The following is a 15,639-nucleotide window of genomic DNA, read 5'->3' on the forward strand; positions in this document are numbered from 1 at the left end:
TATTGAGGATCAATTTTAGAGGACCAAAAGTAATTGGACAAATTAATACCAGCTGAAATAAAGTAATCATATTCAATATTTCGCTGCAAATCCTTTGCGATCAATGTCTGCCTGAAGCCTACCCATTGACATCATCAGATGCTGGGTATCTTCCCTGGTGATGCTCTGCCAGGCCTGTACTGGAGACCTCTTCAGCTCCTGCTTATTTCAGAGGCTATTTGCCTTCAGTCTTGTCTTCAGCAAATTAAATGCAAGGTGTTTGACTTGGCTAGTATAGAACATTACATTTTTTTTCGGCCCAAAAAAAATCCATGGTTGCTTTTGGCTGTATGTTTTGGATCATTGTCCAAAGAAGTAGTCAAATCCATAAAATGTTTTACATATAGATCAATCTGGATAGACGCTCTGCCCAAATTCTGAATGAGTTTTGATGAGAATTTTGAATGCGCTCCGATGCGTGGACCCCCTCGGTGAGCGGTTAATGTGGCGGAGCGGACTGCAGCCTGGCGGGTCTGAGGCGAGCGCAGACCGACACCCTCCCTCCCAGAGCAGCACTGCAGCCAGTTACGCCCCGGATACAGCACCGTGGGGGGCCGTGGGGCCCTCCGCCCGCTCGCCGTCTCTTTAATTTAGGACTCCAATAAGCATTAAGGGTTGCCAGATTGGCACTTTAGTGTCCTGGTGCTCCTGCTGAACCAGATGCATTAATACTCAACGCTACGGAGGGGGGGGGGGGGGAGGAGAAATCAGAGAATAAAAATGACCCTTTTGAGACAGCAACACAGCAAGGTTTTAATGCAGAAGTGAAAAATGAACAGGAATCCAACGTCCGTATTGGTTTCAATAATGCAGAGGAGCTGTAAGGGTAAAATGAGTCATTTTGAGGCCCCCGTCGGACGCGGACGCGGGTGGGTGAGTCAGGCGGGGCTGAGCCGTGGCGGGTGGGCAGGTTCAGGCAGGCAGGCTGGCGGGTCAGGTGGGCGGGTGAGTCAGGCGTGCATGTGGGTCAGGTGGGCGGGGGGAGTCAGGCGGGTGGGCGGGTGAGTCAGGTGGGTGGGTCAGGCAGGCGGGCGGGCTGGTGGGTCAGGTGGGCGGGTGAGTCAGGCAGGCAGGCGGGCGGGCGGGTTCAGGCGGTGCCGGGCGGGTTCAGGCGGTGCCGGGCCGCGGCGGGTGGGGGAACCTCCAGCGCAGCACGGCCCCGTCCTGGCTGGTGCTGATGACACAGCGGCCGGTGGAGCAGATCCTAGCGGTGCTGATGCTCCCGCTGTGGCCCAAGCCGACGTGGGTGACCTCGCCTCTCGTGTACGTCCACACCTTCAGCAGCCTGTCGTCCCCGCCTGCAGAGACACGCCAGCCGTCATCCTCACCGCACATTAACACACATCCTGAACACCACACAGGCTGCAACTCGCTTTACTCCCGCCTGACGCTAAAGAAGAAATAAATTACTCTTCCAGTTTTGCCTCACAAGCCCACGTCCCAAAGGCCATGGCAACTTGATGGTTTTGTTGAAGGTACACTTGAACAGATCTAACTTGTGACAAAGTAGCTTCTGTCCTGTTAAATGTCAGATGGTGTAGCTCTTACCAGTGAGATCCCCATGGCGTTGGTGAGGTGTAGCTCTTACCAGTGAGATCTCCATGGCGTTGGTGAGGTGTAGCTCTTACCTGTGAGATCTCCATGGCGTTGGTGAGGTGTAGTTTTACCTGTGAGATCTCCATGGCGTTGGTGAGGTGTAGTTTTACCTGTGAGATCTCCATGGCGTTGGTGAGGTGTAGCTCTTACCAGTGAGATCTCCATGGTGTTGGTGAGGTGTAGCTCTTACCTGTGAGATCTGTATTGGGGTTGGTGAGATGTAGCTCTTACCTGTGACAAAGTAGCGTCCGTCCTGTGAGATGTCCATGGCATTGATGGATCCCGTCAGTGACCCCTCCAGATCCCTCACTATGACACCATCACTCACCTCCCAGTAGGCGATCTGCGCAGAGAAGCCACGAGCGCTAACGATCATTACCGCTACAGCGCAAGCTAACGATTGTTACCGCTACAGTGCAGGCTAATGATCATTACTGCTACCGTGCAAGCTAACAATCATTACTGCTACAGTGCGGGCTAATGATCAGTACCGCTACAGTGCAGGCTAACGATCATTACTGCTACCGTGCAAGCTAACGATCATTACTGCTACAGTGCAGGCTAACAATCATTACTGCTACAGTGCAGGCTAACAATCATTACTGCTACAGTGCAGGCTAATGATCATTACTGCTACAGTGCAGGCTAACGATCATTACTGCTACCGTGCAAGCTAACAATCATTACTGCTACAGTGCAGGCTAACGATCATTACTGCTACCGTGCAAGCTAACAATCATTACTGCTACCGTGCAAGCTAACGATCATTACTGCTACAGTGCAGGCTAACAATCATTACTGCTACAGTGCAGGCTAATGATCATTACTGCTACAGCGCAGGATAATGATCATTACTCTTACAGTGCAGGCTAATGATCATTACTGCTACAGTGCAGGCTAACAATCATTACCGCTACAGCGCAGGCTAATGATCATTACTGCTACAGCGCAGGCTAATGATCATTACTGCTACAGTGCAGGCTAATGATCATGACTGCTACAGCGCAGGCTAATGATCATTACTGCTACAGCGCAGGCTAATGATCATTACTGCTACAGCGCAGGCTAATGATCATTACTGCTACAGTGCAGGCTAACGATCATTACTGCTACAGCGCAGGCTAATGATTATTACCGCTACAGCGCAGGCTAATGATCATTACTGCTACAGCGCAGGCTAATGATCATTACCGCTACAGTGCAGGCTAACGATCATTACCGCTATTTTCAGCCAATGCATTCTGGGACAGGCTCCAGCAGCAGCTCCCATCACCCTGACCCACAATACGCAAGTAAGATAACAGGCGGATTTAGCCTTTTGGTAGAGAAAATTCGCTCTTTATTAACTGTTCCTCATATTTGAATTCATAATTTCCAACCGTCTTTCATAAAACTCCATCATTATGCAGCAGTGATGAGCACTCTGGGATAACGAAGACAGGATTCCGCTTGTTGGCGGGTTTCTCCGAACGAGTTGTCCGTACGCGAGCTGGAGCTGCCGCGGTCCGTCAGACGGCATTGAGCGTCGGTTAAAGCCGCGTCGGCTGCAGGAGAGCCAATCATAACCGGGGCTTTGGACACAGCTACAAAGTGCAGCCGCCGTTTCAGGTTATATTTAGAACAGAATCAGCACTTCCACCACTACAGCTCTCTCTCCTTCTTTAAATAAATAAATAAATTCAACTTTAATTGCAGGCAAGGTGTTTGAAAGAACAGAGCGTCTCTACTAATCATGTTTACGTTCTGCAGTGGTAGAGGGATTATCTTTTCATTTTTATTTACATTTTTATTCAGAATAACGAGAAACTGCATTATGCAATACTATTCAGTCTTGTTACTACCCATTACACACTAGATCATAAAATAATCCCCTATTTGGGTAATTTATCCAAATCAAAATATTTCTTTTAAAAATAGGCTTAATTGAAATAGGCTAAAAAAGGTTGGCTATTTTTCAGTCCCAATTCTGGTTTAGTCTTATGGATGTTGAAGGCCACAGATAAAGGCACTAATCAGTGTTACTGACTTTCTGGAATGGGAGCTGACTAAATTAAAATCAGTCTGTTCAAACAGTCTGTCATGCCTTACCTTGATTTATGGCAGTCTGTTACTTTTCTCATTTCCAAAGTAATTCAGCAAAACTTTTTTGGCACAATTGAAAAACACGCTTAAATGTATTACTCACGAGGAAAGACGAAGCTCATTGCAGTCAAACTGATTAGAAGTCACATCACAGTGGTATAGAGTGCTGTGCCAATCAGGGGTGGTGACTACATTACCCAGCGGCACCCTGGGCATGGAGTCCTGTGGAGTCCTACCTTCCTGTCTGTGCCACTGGTTATGATTTGGTGCCCGTCCGGATGGTAACACACACATTTGAACATGCTGTTGGCCAGCACCATCTGCTTCCTCACGTAGCCCCTGCAAAGAGACGAAGGGAAGGCCAGATGAGGGGGGGGGGAGGGGAATATGGACGTTACCGTCATTATGGTTCTCACTTGCATTTCAGCATAGATACCCTCACAAGAACATTTCCACACCCTCACACTATCTTAGCGACACAGACACTAATACTATATATAATATATCATCATTAGAATGTCATTACGATGATTAGCATTCTCACTACTGGAACTAATAATAGCATAATTAAACACTTCTCTTAAAGCAGATTATTATAAAACTGTAAATCACTGAGTGTGAGGAAAGCGGGATATGAATGCAGGGAAAGGGGGCGCGGGGCCGTGCTTACAGCAGGTCCCACACGATGCAGGCGCCGTCCGCGCTGGCGGAGACGCACTCCGTGTCGTCGCTCTTCAGCGCGATGCACGTGATGGCGCTCTTGTGCTCCTTCATGCTCTCGATCAGCCGGTACGAGCCGGGCTGGACGTCCCACACCCGCAGCTGGAGGAGAGCGCGGTCAGACGCAGGGTCAAACCCTCCACGCCCCCCGGGACATTACTGCAGCCCGACCGTGGTCAGGTCGGTCCATTCACCGCTTAGGGGTGGAGTGAAAACCTACAGGATGGTAGCTCTCCAGGAACAGGGTTGGGCAGCCCTGCTCTAGCTGTTGAATGAGGTGTGCTTTGCTAGTGTTGGAGTGAAAACCTACAGGACGGTAGCTCTCCAGGAACAGGGTTGGGCAGCCCTGCTTTAGCTGTTGAATGAGGTGTGCTTTGTTAGTGTTGGAGTGAAAACCTACAGGACGGTAGCTCTCCAGGAACAGGGTTGGGCAGCCCTGGTCTAGGTGTTGAATGAGGTGAGCTTTATTAGGGTTGGAGTGAAAACCTATAGGACAGTAGCTCTCCAGGAACAGGGTTGGGCAGCCCTGCTCTAGCTGTTGAATGAGGTGAGCTTTGTTAGTGTTGGAGTGAAAACCTACAGGACGGTAGCTCTCCAGGAACAGGGTTGGGCAGCCCTGCTTTAGCTGTTGAATGAGGTGTGCTTTGTTAGGGTTGGAGTGAAAACCTGCAGGACAGTAGCTCTCCAGGAACAGGGTTGGGCAGCCCTGCTTCAGCTGTTGAATGAGGTGTGCTTTGTTAGTGTTGGAGTGAAAACCTACAGGACGGTAGCTCTCCAGGAACAGGGTTGCGCAGCCCTGCTTTAGCTGTTGAATGAGGTGTGCTTTGTTAGTGTTGGAGTGAAAACCTACAGGACGGTAGCTCTCCAGGAACAGGGTTGGGCAGCCCTGGTCTAGGTGTTGAATGAGGTGAGCTTTGTTAGGGTTGGAGTGAAAACCTACAGGACGGTAGATCTCCAGGAACAGGGTTGGCCAGCCCTAACCCAAGTAATGACACATAGCACAGACCCTCTCTTGTAACCAGACGTTCATTCCCTGTGTTCCTTCCATCCTTGCCACTTCCTCAACCAAGGAGTTTTGGGATGGTGAATCTGATATTGCAGATTAAGGACAGGGTGTTCCCCAGATTTTCCAGTAGCCAGCTGATTGAGAAAAGTGTGTGCAAAGACACTCTCTCACCTCCCATTAACCGGGGGTCTACATAATCTCTTCTAGTCCTGTTATTAACCTCAATGCACAAAATGCAATACAATGCATCTCTTACTGTGCACAACAAATGACCATAACTTTATTTCCCGTTCCATGCTAACCATTATGGCTAACCTCATCTGTATCTCTCACGTCTATATCACTGCTGACTTCTGTGTTTCTTCTGGTAGGTTCTTTCTTTGTTCGCTCCTTTGATCACAGAAATCAATTGGCGTTAATGGCAGACCCATGAAAAACAATGAGATTTTCAAACCCCTGAACAGTAATCATCCAGTTTAATCAAAATCTTGTAAATTAGCAATATATCCAGCTATAAAATAATTGGCAAGAGTAGCACTATTGATCTTGAGGCTAATATCTGTTAACCTTTACAGATGGGTTTTAGATGGCTACGGTGGGCTGCCGCTGCCTTATATTGCCTAATGTGTCACATACAGTATTGAGGTAAATAAAACAGTCGACTTGCCCATGATGAGAAATTATAGCAGCGACTCACAACTGCAGCCAAAGACGACAAGTTCTCTAGATCTTACAGAACGGGGAGCGGCAGGGAGAGAGACCTCTATCGATTAGTAAAGTTAAATTCCAAGTACGACTCAGAAGTTTCTGACCAAAGTGCGCAGAGGAATTACAAGCATGACAATACCCGGGGTGTTAGTCAGCAGGCTTTCTTTGTCCATTACAACAGCTGTAGGATAGAAGCAGCTGGCCAGCCTTGAGTCAGTAACAGCCAATCGGCTGGCAGCCAACGCCGTGGCAACACCCAGCATGAATATTCACGAGAAGCCAAACACAGACAGAACATCCACTGCCACCAAAGGTATCGTTTGGGCCACACCCAACGAGAACATTATTCAGATGCCAAATGAATGTTGCAAAAAGCTGTATTTCACGCATAAAGAAAAATAAAATAAATATATTTCCCAGTGAATTTTTAACACAATGTCTGCTTTTACATTGTGAATCGCCTCAAAATCTCGATATGCACTCAGTGATCACTTTATTAGGTATTAAACCTATTTTTTTTTTTTTATTCTTCTGCTGCTGAAGCCGATCCACTTCAACGTTTGGCATTGTGTGTGGAGAGATGCTCTTCGACATACCGCTGTTGTGACACGTGGTTATTTGAGTTACCACTCTGACCATTCCCCGCTGAGCTTTCGTTAGCTAGGCGTTTCATCCCACAGAGCTACCGCTCACTGGATATCGTTTTTGTTTTCCACACCATTCCTTGCAAACTCTGGAGACTGTTGTGCTTGAGAATCCCGGTATATCAGCAGTCCAACTCCAACGTCATTTCACATCAATCACATTTCCTCCCCATTCTGAGGATTGGTCTAAAGAACAACTGAACCGCTTGACCATGTCTGCATGCTCTTTTTGAGTTTCACACACATGATTAGTAGACTCGATATTTGCATTAACAAGCGGGTGTACAGGTCTACATAATAAAGGGGTCACTGAGTGTATATACAGTGTCCTCCATAATGTTTGGGACAAAGACCCATGTTAAGTGTGTGATTCCAAATCTAAAATTGTGGCAAGTCAGAGGCAAATCAAGACACAATGTATCTTTGTCCCAAACATTATGGAGGGCAGTGTATTTTACTTTAAATCTATTGTGAGTGTGCTCCATTTCTCTGTAGGTCCACAGCAGTGATGGCAGACGGGTCGGTCAGCGTCACGAACAGGGAAGTTGAGCGTCCGGTTTGTGTGCAGACTCAGAGCGGGTTTACCTGCCCCTCCCCGCCCCCGCTGACCACGGTCCTGCAGTCCTTGCAGCAGGCCATGGCGGTGGCCCCCTGGCAGTGGGCGTTATCGATGATGAACATCAGCTTGCCCGTCTCGGGGGTGAAGCCGCGGATCTGACCGTCGCTCCAGGCTGCGGGGCAGCGGGGAAGCACAGGGGCATACATACCGTAAGAGTGCACATAAGTCACATGACACGCCAGAGGGGAATGAAAAATAACGCCTTCCCAAGAGCACATCCGTACTATGACGACGATTAGGATGCAACAAAACCTAAGACGACCCCTAAGACGAACCTTAATTTAGCCGTTAATTACAGTAATTAGCAGTCTCTTTTCAGTTTCTTGACGAACACGGTTTGGCGTAGAGCAAGCGTCAAAATTAACTTGCCAAACCACGTCCGTGAAGAAAATAAAGCACCTGAATTTAAGCCAAATTTACAGACAAATGTTGAATTTCACGCATACGTCAAAAATACAGAGAACTATTCTGAAAAGCCATTTTTAAACCGAATTTAAAGTGATGCCAATCCAGTCTACGGTATGAACAGAGCATGCATTCCAGGACAGAAAGTTTCCGGGATGCTCAAACCAGCCCGTCTGGCTCCAACAATCACTCCACGGTCAAAGTCACTGAGATCACACTGACGTTGTCTGCGTGGTTTTGAAAAAAGAAAGCGGTGGCTGAGTGAATGAACAGGGGCCACAGGAGCAGGGGCCACAGGAGCAGGGGCCTGGCAGGGGCCGGTACTCGCCGCTGACGATGCAGCGGCCATCCATGGTGAAGTCCAGTGCGTTACAGGTGACGTTGGGCACCACGATGCGCAGCAGCTCCCTGGACGTGTCGGTGTGCCACACCCGGATGTCGTTCCTCGAGCAGGTGGCAAACAGCTCAGAGGTGCCACTGTGAGAGAGAGAGAGAGAGAGAGAGAGAGAGGGAGGGAGAGAGAAAGAGAGAAAGAAAGAGAGAGACAGAGAGAGAGGGAGAGAGAGACAGAAAGAAAGAGAGAGGGGGGAGGGAGGGGGAGAGAGGGGAAGAGGGATGGAGAGAGAGAGAGGGGGAGAGAGAGAGGGATGGAGGGAGAGAGAGAGAGTCCCACAGTCACCCTCCTGCAGTAATTGGCATCAGTCATTAGAGCACCTGGCTAGGCAGTGTGCTGCCTGGATGCAGTACCACAGACACGCCTGTCCACACCAAGAACTGTCCCTATAGCCATGTGAGCATCCTCACTGATGAACGTTAGCGCTCAGCTAACTCGCTCGGCTACATCATCAGCCATTTTCAGTGTGGCGCCATGTAAATTTGGATGGACTTTGATTGGCTCTCAGTGTATTATCGTTCATGCAGCTGTAAAAAAACTGCTCTGAAATTTTTTTTTAAAAAACGGTCATTTTCAGACCGACTCCACCACTTCAGTTAAAACGATTAAAACAAAATATTTATAGGCATGGTTATAGTTATAGTTCTTGGTGTGGATGGGCCTTAAACTCCGTGATGTTCATTCCTGGTCCTGGCATGTCACAGGGTCTGCTAGTTTTTCTTCTTACAAATGTTGTCTCTCATTTCACATGGTTTCTTGGGTCAGAACTGGTTGCTGAGATTAAGGCAAACATTATAAAAGTCAGCAGACCCTATGGCTCTCCAGGAACAGGGCTGGGGAGGCCAGCAGACCCTGTGGGTCTCCAGGACCAGGGCTTGGGATCCCAGCAGACCTTGCCACTTCAGTACCAGGAATAAAGATCAAGTTCATTTACAAAAAATAAATAATATTGCACAATTCAGTGCAGGCAACGAGACGTGTGAAGTAGTCACAGAAATTTTATGTTATACCTCCATCTAGCGGTAGCACCAGGCAATTGCGTCACGGTGGTTATAAATCACCAGTGTAATTGTGTCAAGCTTCATAAACTCTGTAATGGTAGCGGCTCCCATATGCCAGCAGTTACTGACTCATCGGAACCGATGTAATAGATTCTCAATAGAAAACCCCTACAATTGAGTCATTGGTAGACCACAGATCTTATAGGGAATGTGAAGGCCCAGCGGCAGGGCTTGTTCAGCTTTGCCCAGCTCTACGGTTTCACTTTTACAGCAACGCCCTGCGAATGCTCCCCCAAGTAGCCTAATCTGCATGTCCCTGGACTGTGGGAGGAGACCAGAGAACACGTAAACACGTAAACTCCACACAGGAAGCCCAGGATTCAGACGCAGGGCCCGCGGCACTGCCCTGCTGCACTCACTAGGGGAAGGCCACAGCGCTGACCGGGTAGCTATGGCTGCTGCAGAAAAGCTCCTTGCTGAAGTCATCGTCGCGCACGCTGTAGATGTTGCAGGCGTTGGTGCCCACGTACAGCTGGTGCCCCTTACGGGGCAGGGCGAAGGAGGTCACCCCGCCCTCCAGCTGCACCGTCCTGCCAGGGCCACAGGGTTACGGTGGGCACAGAGACGGGTGCATCCAAACACTATTTCATCTTACTCATAAAAAATACAGTGATGAAACCATTATTCTGCCACCTTCATTCTGATTTGATCATGTCGGGTTAGCGAGTATTTAGGCCAGGTGATGTGCTGTATACGCTTGAAACACCAGTTTGCCATTTTAGGATACTGTCTTCATCACGACATGCTCAGGTCAGCCATGTTAAACACTGGTAATGTTAACATTCAAGTTTATGAGATTTCTCTATGGCTCATACTGCTGGTGACGCAACAAGATTTATTTTAATGCGTGAATTACATAGTTTAAAGCAATTATGCACACACTGTACACATAAATTAAAGCAATATCAACTACCCCTACATGGAATGGTAAATCAAATTTGAAAACGACCGATATTATAAAGATTTGTGCCGTGAAAATGCTGTGTCAGCAACCAGCTGTAATCGCAGGCTGATGGGGAACTGGACTAGGAGTACACTTAGGCCATGTTCGGAATGGCTCCCTATACACTATATAGTCAACTACTTAGAGGATCGGCCATTTAGTAGGGTTCCCCAAATTACGGTATCAAATTTGGCACCCTAAATAGTTCACTCAATGTTCTCTACAATGCACCGTGAAATGGAGGGTACAAATGATGTAGAAACAGAATCCATAGTGTCTGACATCATCGGCTCTTTTCACCACTGAAGCCCTATCCAGTGCTCTTTGTCGATTTCCCTATGTGTTGTATAGGGTCAGTCTGAGTCTCATGCCGGTACCTCTGCTACAATGGGTACTGCTGAGCTCAAGTCACGAGTGAACTCACAGGAAGGCGCTGAAGTTGACCTCTTTGCACACAGACACCAGTCCATCGCCTGAGCCCACCAGTATGTCCCCTGACTTCAGCAGCTTCAGAGCACTGACCCCCTGCATAATGACAAACACACTCTACCATTACACTAAAGCCAGGGAGCAGTCAGCATTTCTCCCAAACCTGCCTGTACAAAAACTCAATTTGTGGTGGATGCTTGAACTGAAGCATTTTTTTTCTTCTCCGATTCAACAGATATTTAAATGCTTTTGCCATCTTGTTATTTTGTTTATTCATAAATGTGAACTAATGCACTCTCATCGTCAGTCTTAGTAACTACTGCCACTGAGTAGCCAGACTTTATCCACAGCGGACTGCCGGGTAAAGGGGGAAAACCACAAGAACCGCGGGTAGCCGATTATACAGTACGTTCTACTATATCTCGCTGTAGAAAATGTATGATGGCCGTTTCATTTGGCCCACCTGGGTGAATTTATCCTTCAGCGGCCCGTAGACGTTCAGGAGCTTGGTCCTCAGATTCATCTTCAGGATATCGCCGCTGCTGGTGCCGCAGTAGAAGAAGTTGTCATCTGGAGAGACCTGTGTGCCCGTGGAGCACATCACTTGCATAACAAGCGCGACTGCGCTTCAGCCCTGCTCTTGCTGCGAGATGCTAACCAGCGCATTCAGAAATCTTACACATTATATACAGTGGCTTCAGAAAGCAGTCGGACCCATTCGCTTTTCTGCACTTTATTGGAAGATTGATTCCCAGCCCTGGAATTTTCTACACTGTGATCGGATCCTTTTTTTTCATTGTCCAAACGCTTGAAGCAAAAGTGAAGATAAAGAACAATGGACAACAACTTGTTATTAGCAGAAAACACTGGTGTAAGGAAGGCACATAAATTAGTCAGTTTATTAGCATACTCTACCCCTCAAACATTAAGATTTTAGTGGTATAATCTTAAACTTCTGTTATGCTCCATTCTATGCACACATGTATGCTTGTCGCATATCGCAGGATGGTCTGCCTTTTAATTTTCTGTTGTGAAGATGTCAGGGTTGCCAGGTTCCTCTTACCTCGATGCATTTCACAACTCTCCTCAGCTGTCCAATCTGGCACTCTGTGGCCTGCACCTTCCTCCTGGCAAGATCAATCTCCCAGACACGGATAGTACCACTGCAGGAAACGCATCATTATCATCACACACGGATAGTACCACTGCAGGAAACGCATCATTATCATCACACACGGATAGTACCACTGCAGGAAATGCATCATTATTATCACACACGGATAGTACCACTGCAGGAAACGCATCATTATTATCACACACGGATAGTACCACTGCAGGAAACGCATCATTATCATCACACACGGATAGTACCACTGCAGGAAACGCATAATTATCATCACACACGGATAGTACCACTGCAGGAAACACATCATTATTATCACACACGGATAGTACCACTGCAGGAAACGCATCATTATCATCACACACGGATAGTACCACTGCAGGAAACGCATCATTATCATCACACACGGATAGTACCACTGCAGGAAACGCATCATTATTATCACACACGGATAGTACCACTGCAGGAAATGCATCATTATTATCACACACGGATAGTACCACTGCAGGAAACGCATCATTATTATCACACACGGATAGTACCACTGCAGGAAACGCATCATTATTATCACACACGGATAGTACCACTGCAGGAAACGCATCATTATCATCACACATGGATAGTACCACTGCAGGAAACGCATCATTATTATCACACACGGATAGTACCACTGCAGGAAACGCATCATTATTATCACACACGGATAGTACCACTGCAGGAAACGCATCATTATTATCACACACGGATAGTACCACTGCAGGAAACGCATCATTATCATCACACACGGATAGTACCACTGCAGGAAACGCATCATTATCATCACACACGGATAGTACCACTGCAGGAAACGCATCATTATTATCACACACGGATAGTACCACTGCAGGAAACATCACTACTACGATTGTAACTGCTCGGGGGTGCTGGAGCCTATCCCAGCTTGCATTGAGAAAGATTTAACAGTAACAGGCCACGAGAACCTTTTGGATGAGGCGCCTGGTGGTGAGATCACATGGCACAGTAATAGACCAATTTCAGACCCAGAGAGCTGCAGGTTCAATGCCAAGATGGGATAATATTGTGCCCATGGGCAAGGTAATTAACCGTAATTGCTTAATTATGTAAATAAATACGCAGATGCATAAATGCATAATATGTCTGGCAGCTCATAAACCGCACTGGATGAGGCCACTGACAGATAAATAATAACCATAACAATAACATTAATAGCAATAATAATAATAATAATAATAACACGAGCGAGGCCTGCAGTTGCTTCATAAACCCAAAGGTGATATGAAAACAGCACTAATGTTGCAGTATAAAAACATACAGAGCACAGTAATATGATGGACTTACTTCCCTGCAGAGATAAAGATGTTGTCACTCAGGTTGGAGAACCGAAGTCTCAGGCAGAGTATACCAGAATGCACCGCAGCCGGACTTCCACACAGAGCGTCTCCCCTCTCGATGTTCCACACAACGATGCTGAAGTTACACACGCCCGTTATCACTGGAAGAGGTTGATTTTAGAACAACCCTCCTGAACATCTCACTCCTTTTAAAAACATTGCTTTTAATTAGAAGTTGTTTCTGTGGAGTTCGCTTTTGTATGCTTTGGATTCTACTGATGTATATTCAGTGTTTTAATGATTTGTATTTTGTTTACTTCTGAACCATATTGCGCTATACCCACATCTATTAAATATGCTGTATAAATAAACTGACAGACTGACTGTTGAGTGACAGCAGCCTTTTCCACAGTAACCGCCAGTTGCTTCTGTCCTATACTTACTCACTCTAGGAGTTTCTGCTGGTTTATTACAGTTCTCATACTCATAAGGAGTTGTGTCATCTGGTTAGTCTATAGAGTCTGTGGCAACAGGTCTGGGGCCAGTTTGATATGTCCTATAGTTCTCAGAAAAGGGGCTACCTGCCATCATCTTGACCCCCAAGGGTTGCCAGAAACTTTTCATTAGGGGAGAAGTCCATGTCCTCAACTTTGGCTTTGTGGAGGATGAGTTTGGCATGAATTTCCTTTTTGGAATTATCCCAAATAATGACATCTGCCTATAACGTATTAAAGAGAGAAATCACAGAAAAACATACAAATCTTTTTAAAAAAAGAAAGAAATTAATATAATTTTTTGTTTCCAGGATATAGAAATACACCCCATCATGTATTTTTCAGTTATTTTGTTTGTTTTTACTCTCACAGAGCACATGACTAACATATGACAACATAGTGTACTATCAGAATTACTAGACTTATTCTTTCATAACTCATATTTGAACATTTCCAGTATTAGCATCAGTTTAGTGTTCCATGCTAAAGATATAGTTCCTGTTGTTAAAAAGATGCACAAAAGCAGACGTGTGCAACATTAGCTAGACGACAGTGAAGAATTAACCGTCAGAAAGATAGTTACTTTGAAGCCGATTAAGGTCGCCTGACCAGAAGCAACATAACGCCCACTCTTTGAGACGGCAACGCAGCTGACGTTGTTGGTGTGTTCGGACAGAAACTCTTGCGTGTTGCGTTGAATGTTCCTCTGGATGACAGTGCAGCCCAGCGGGTAAATAAGATGCGCTTCGTCTGGGTGGAGTATCAGGCCAGAAACGACATGTCCTGTAAAGCAGAAAATGGGCCAGTTGCTTAGTTTAACTTTATGATAATAAACTTAATAAAACTGAAACACGTTCTTCATCAGTGCTGTCACTTAGGCTGCTAGAAAAGGAAAAACTAGCTGAAATATGTTAACGTTACCATAATAAGCACACCAAAGACCAACGATTTAGAGTAAGCTATGTCATGTCGTCGGCTGTAGTCAGTGAAAGAGTCTGGGACCTCAGCTCAATTCAACTTTAATTTTCAGTAACTTAACTTATAGTATAAGCTAATGAAAGTAAAACGTGTAAAGATGAATAGTTAACTGAGCTGACGTTAGTTACAGTATTATTGCATCTACCAAGATATAACGATGACTAAGTCAACTTAAGCAATTTAAATGATAGCTCATTTTAGCCTAACTAGTCTAGTTCTAGGTGGCCAACTAACGTTAACTAACTTAACTTTAATATGACGGATCAAAAACTGTTGACAAGAAAATTAACGTTAACCGTACCATTAAACCCAATGACAGCATCAAGTTCAAGGAGAGTTATGTCATCCATTTCTTCAGACATATTGCTGGTTGTCAAATAAACTTTATAAGCGATGGTCTATGGTATAGCCTGTTATAGACAAACGTTAGCTAGCATTATGCTATCCAAGTTCTTTCAAACAAAATCCAAATCCGGCATGTTTCCTAGCAACAAAACGATTTTGCGCTGTCTCCTGAAAGATACAAAAAGAAAAAAGAAAACCACGCGCAACAACAGCTGTCATAGAAGAGGCAGCTAAGGTTAGCTACCCACATCTCAGGACATTCTCAGTAATTGACTGAGGCCAATCGGCACCTCTGCCAATTTGGAAAATCATAACCGTACATAGCCTACCTGGTCACCCTAGGTAAAAATATATAGATATTTAAATCCATACTCTCGGTTTTGCAATAGCTACATGCTTTCGATTTGCCAATCCTTATCCTCATTTTAGTAAACCATGCCCTTGGTTTGGCAAGCATTACCCTTAATTTTGACAAACTGGGTGCTGGTCGTAAAACCAAGAGTAGGAGAAAAAGTCAACTTGTTTCCATAGACAATATTTCAGAATTGACTTACTTTTTTTTTACTGTTCTTTGGATGGTGGTTCCTTTTATTTTTGCGTTGATAAATCCCGGTGTTTCGGCGTATTTGATTCGGTGTGTGCTTGTTGAAACAAATGAAAATATAAAGAAAATAAACTTCAAATCAAAATAGGCATTCATA

At 45.9% G+C, this 15,639-nt stretch overlaps 1 protein-coding gene across 3 annotated transcripts; it reads right to left on the reverse strand.

Moving 5' to 3' along the window:
* Window positions 1–1,088: 1,088 nt before the first annotated feature.
* On the reverse strand, window positions 1,089–15,007 carry LOC133115189 (cilia- and flagella-associated protein 52-like). Of its 3 annotated transcripts, XM_061224971.1 has the most exons (14): window positions 14,895–15,007; window positions 14,199–14,398; window positions 13,703–13,839; window positions 13,129–13,257; window positions 11,710–11,809; window positions 11,110–11,226; window positions 10,642–10,742; window positions 9,634–9,804; window positions 8,148–8,296; window positions 7,381–7,526; window positions 4,388–4,539; window positions 3,954–4,056; window positions 1,867–1,978; window positions 1,089–1,337 (listed from the first exon to the last, which is right to left on the reverse strand). In XM_061224971.1, exons 1-14 carry the CDS (start codon window positions 14,953–14,955, stop codon window positions 1,147–1,149), a joined length of 1,869 nt encoding a protein of 622 aa, XP_061080955.1. In that variant the 5' UTR covers window positions 14,956–15,007; the 3' UTR covers window positions 1,089–1,146. The 3 variants fall into 3 exon arrangements, with proteins under 3 accessions (XP_061080955.1, XP_061080956.1, XP_061080957.1); XM_061224973.1 differs by lacking the exon at window positions 1,867–1,978 and having other exon boundaries at window positions 1,169–1,337; XM_061224972.1 differs by lacking the exons at window positions 14,199–14,398; window positions 14,895–15,007 and having other exon boundaries at window positions 13,129–13,282; window positions 13,703–13,833.
* Between the last annotated feature and the right edge of the window lie 632 nt (window positions 15,008–15,639).

This window comes from Conger conger, chromosome 16 (assembly GCF_963514075.1).
Source record: "Conger conger chromosome 16, fConCon1.1, whole genome shotgun sequence".
Classification (NCBI taxonomy): Eukaryota; Metazoa; Chordata; class Actinopteri; order Anguilliformes; family Congridae; genus Conger; species Conger conger.

What these genes read in the sequence shown, in the direction of transcription:
- LOC133115189 (XM_061224971.1), bottom strand. Translation starts at nt 14,955, where the DNA reads ATGTCTGAAGAAATGGATGACATAACTCTCCTTGAACTTGATGCTGTC. An exon ending in CGACCTTAATCGGCTTCAAA is followed by an intron (nt 13,840 to 14,198) that starts GTAACTATCTTT and finishes AATACGTTATAG; the next exon opens with GCAGATGTCATTATTTGGGA. An exon ending in AGCGCTGTGGCCTTCCCCTA is followed by an intron (nt 8,297 to 9,633) that starts GTGAGTGCAGCA and finishes TCTCTCTCACAG; the next exon opens with TGGCACCTCTGAGCTGTTTG.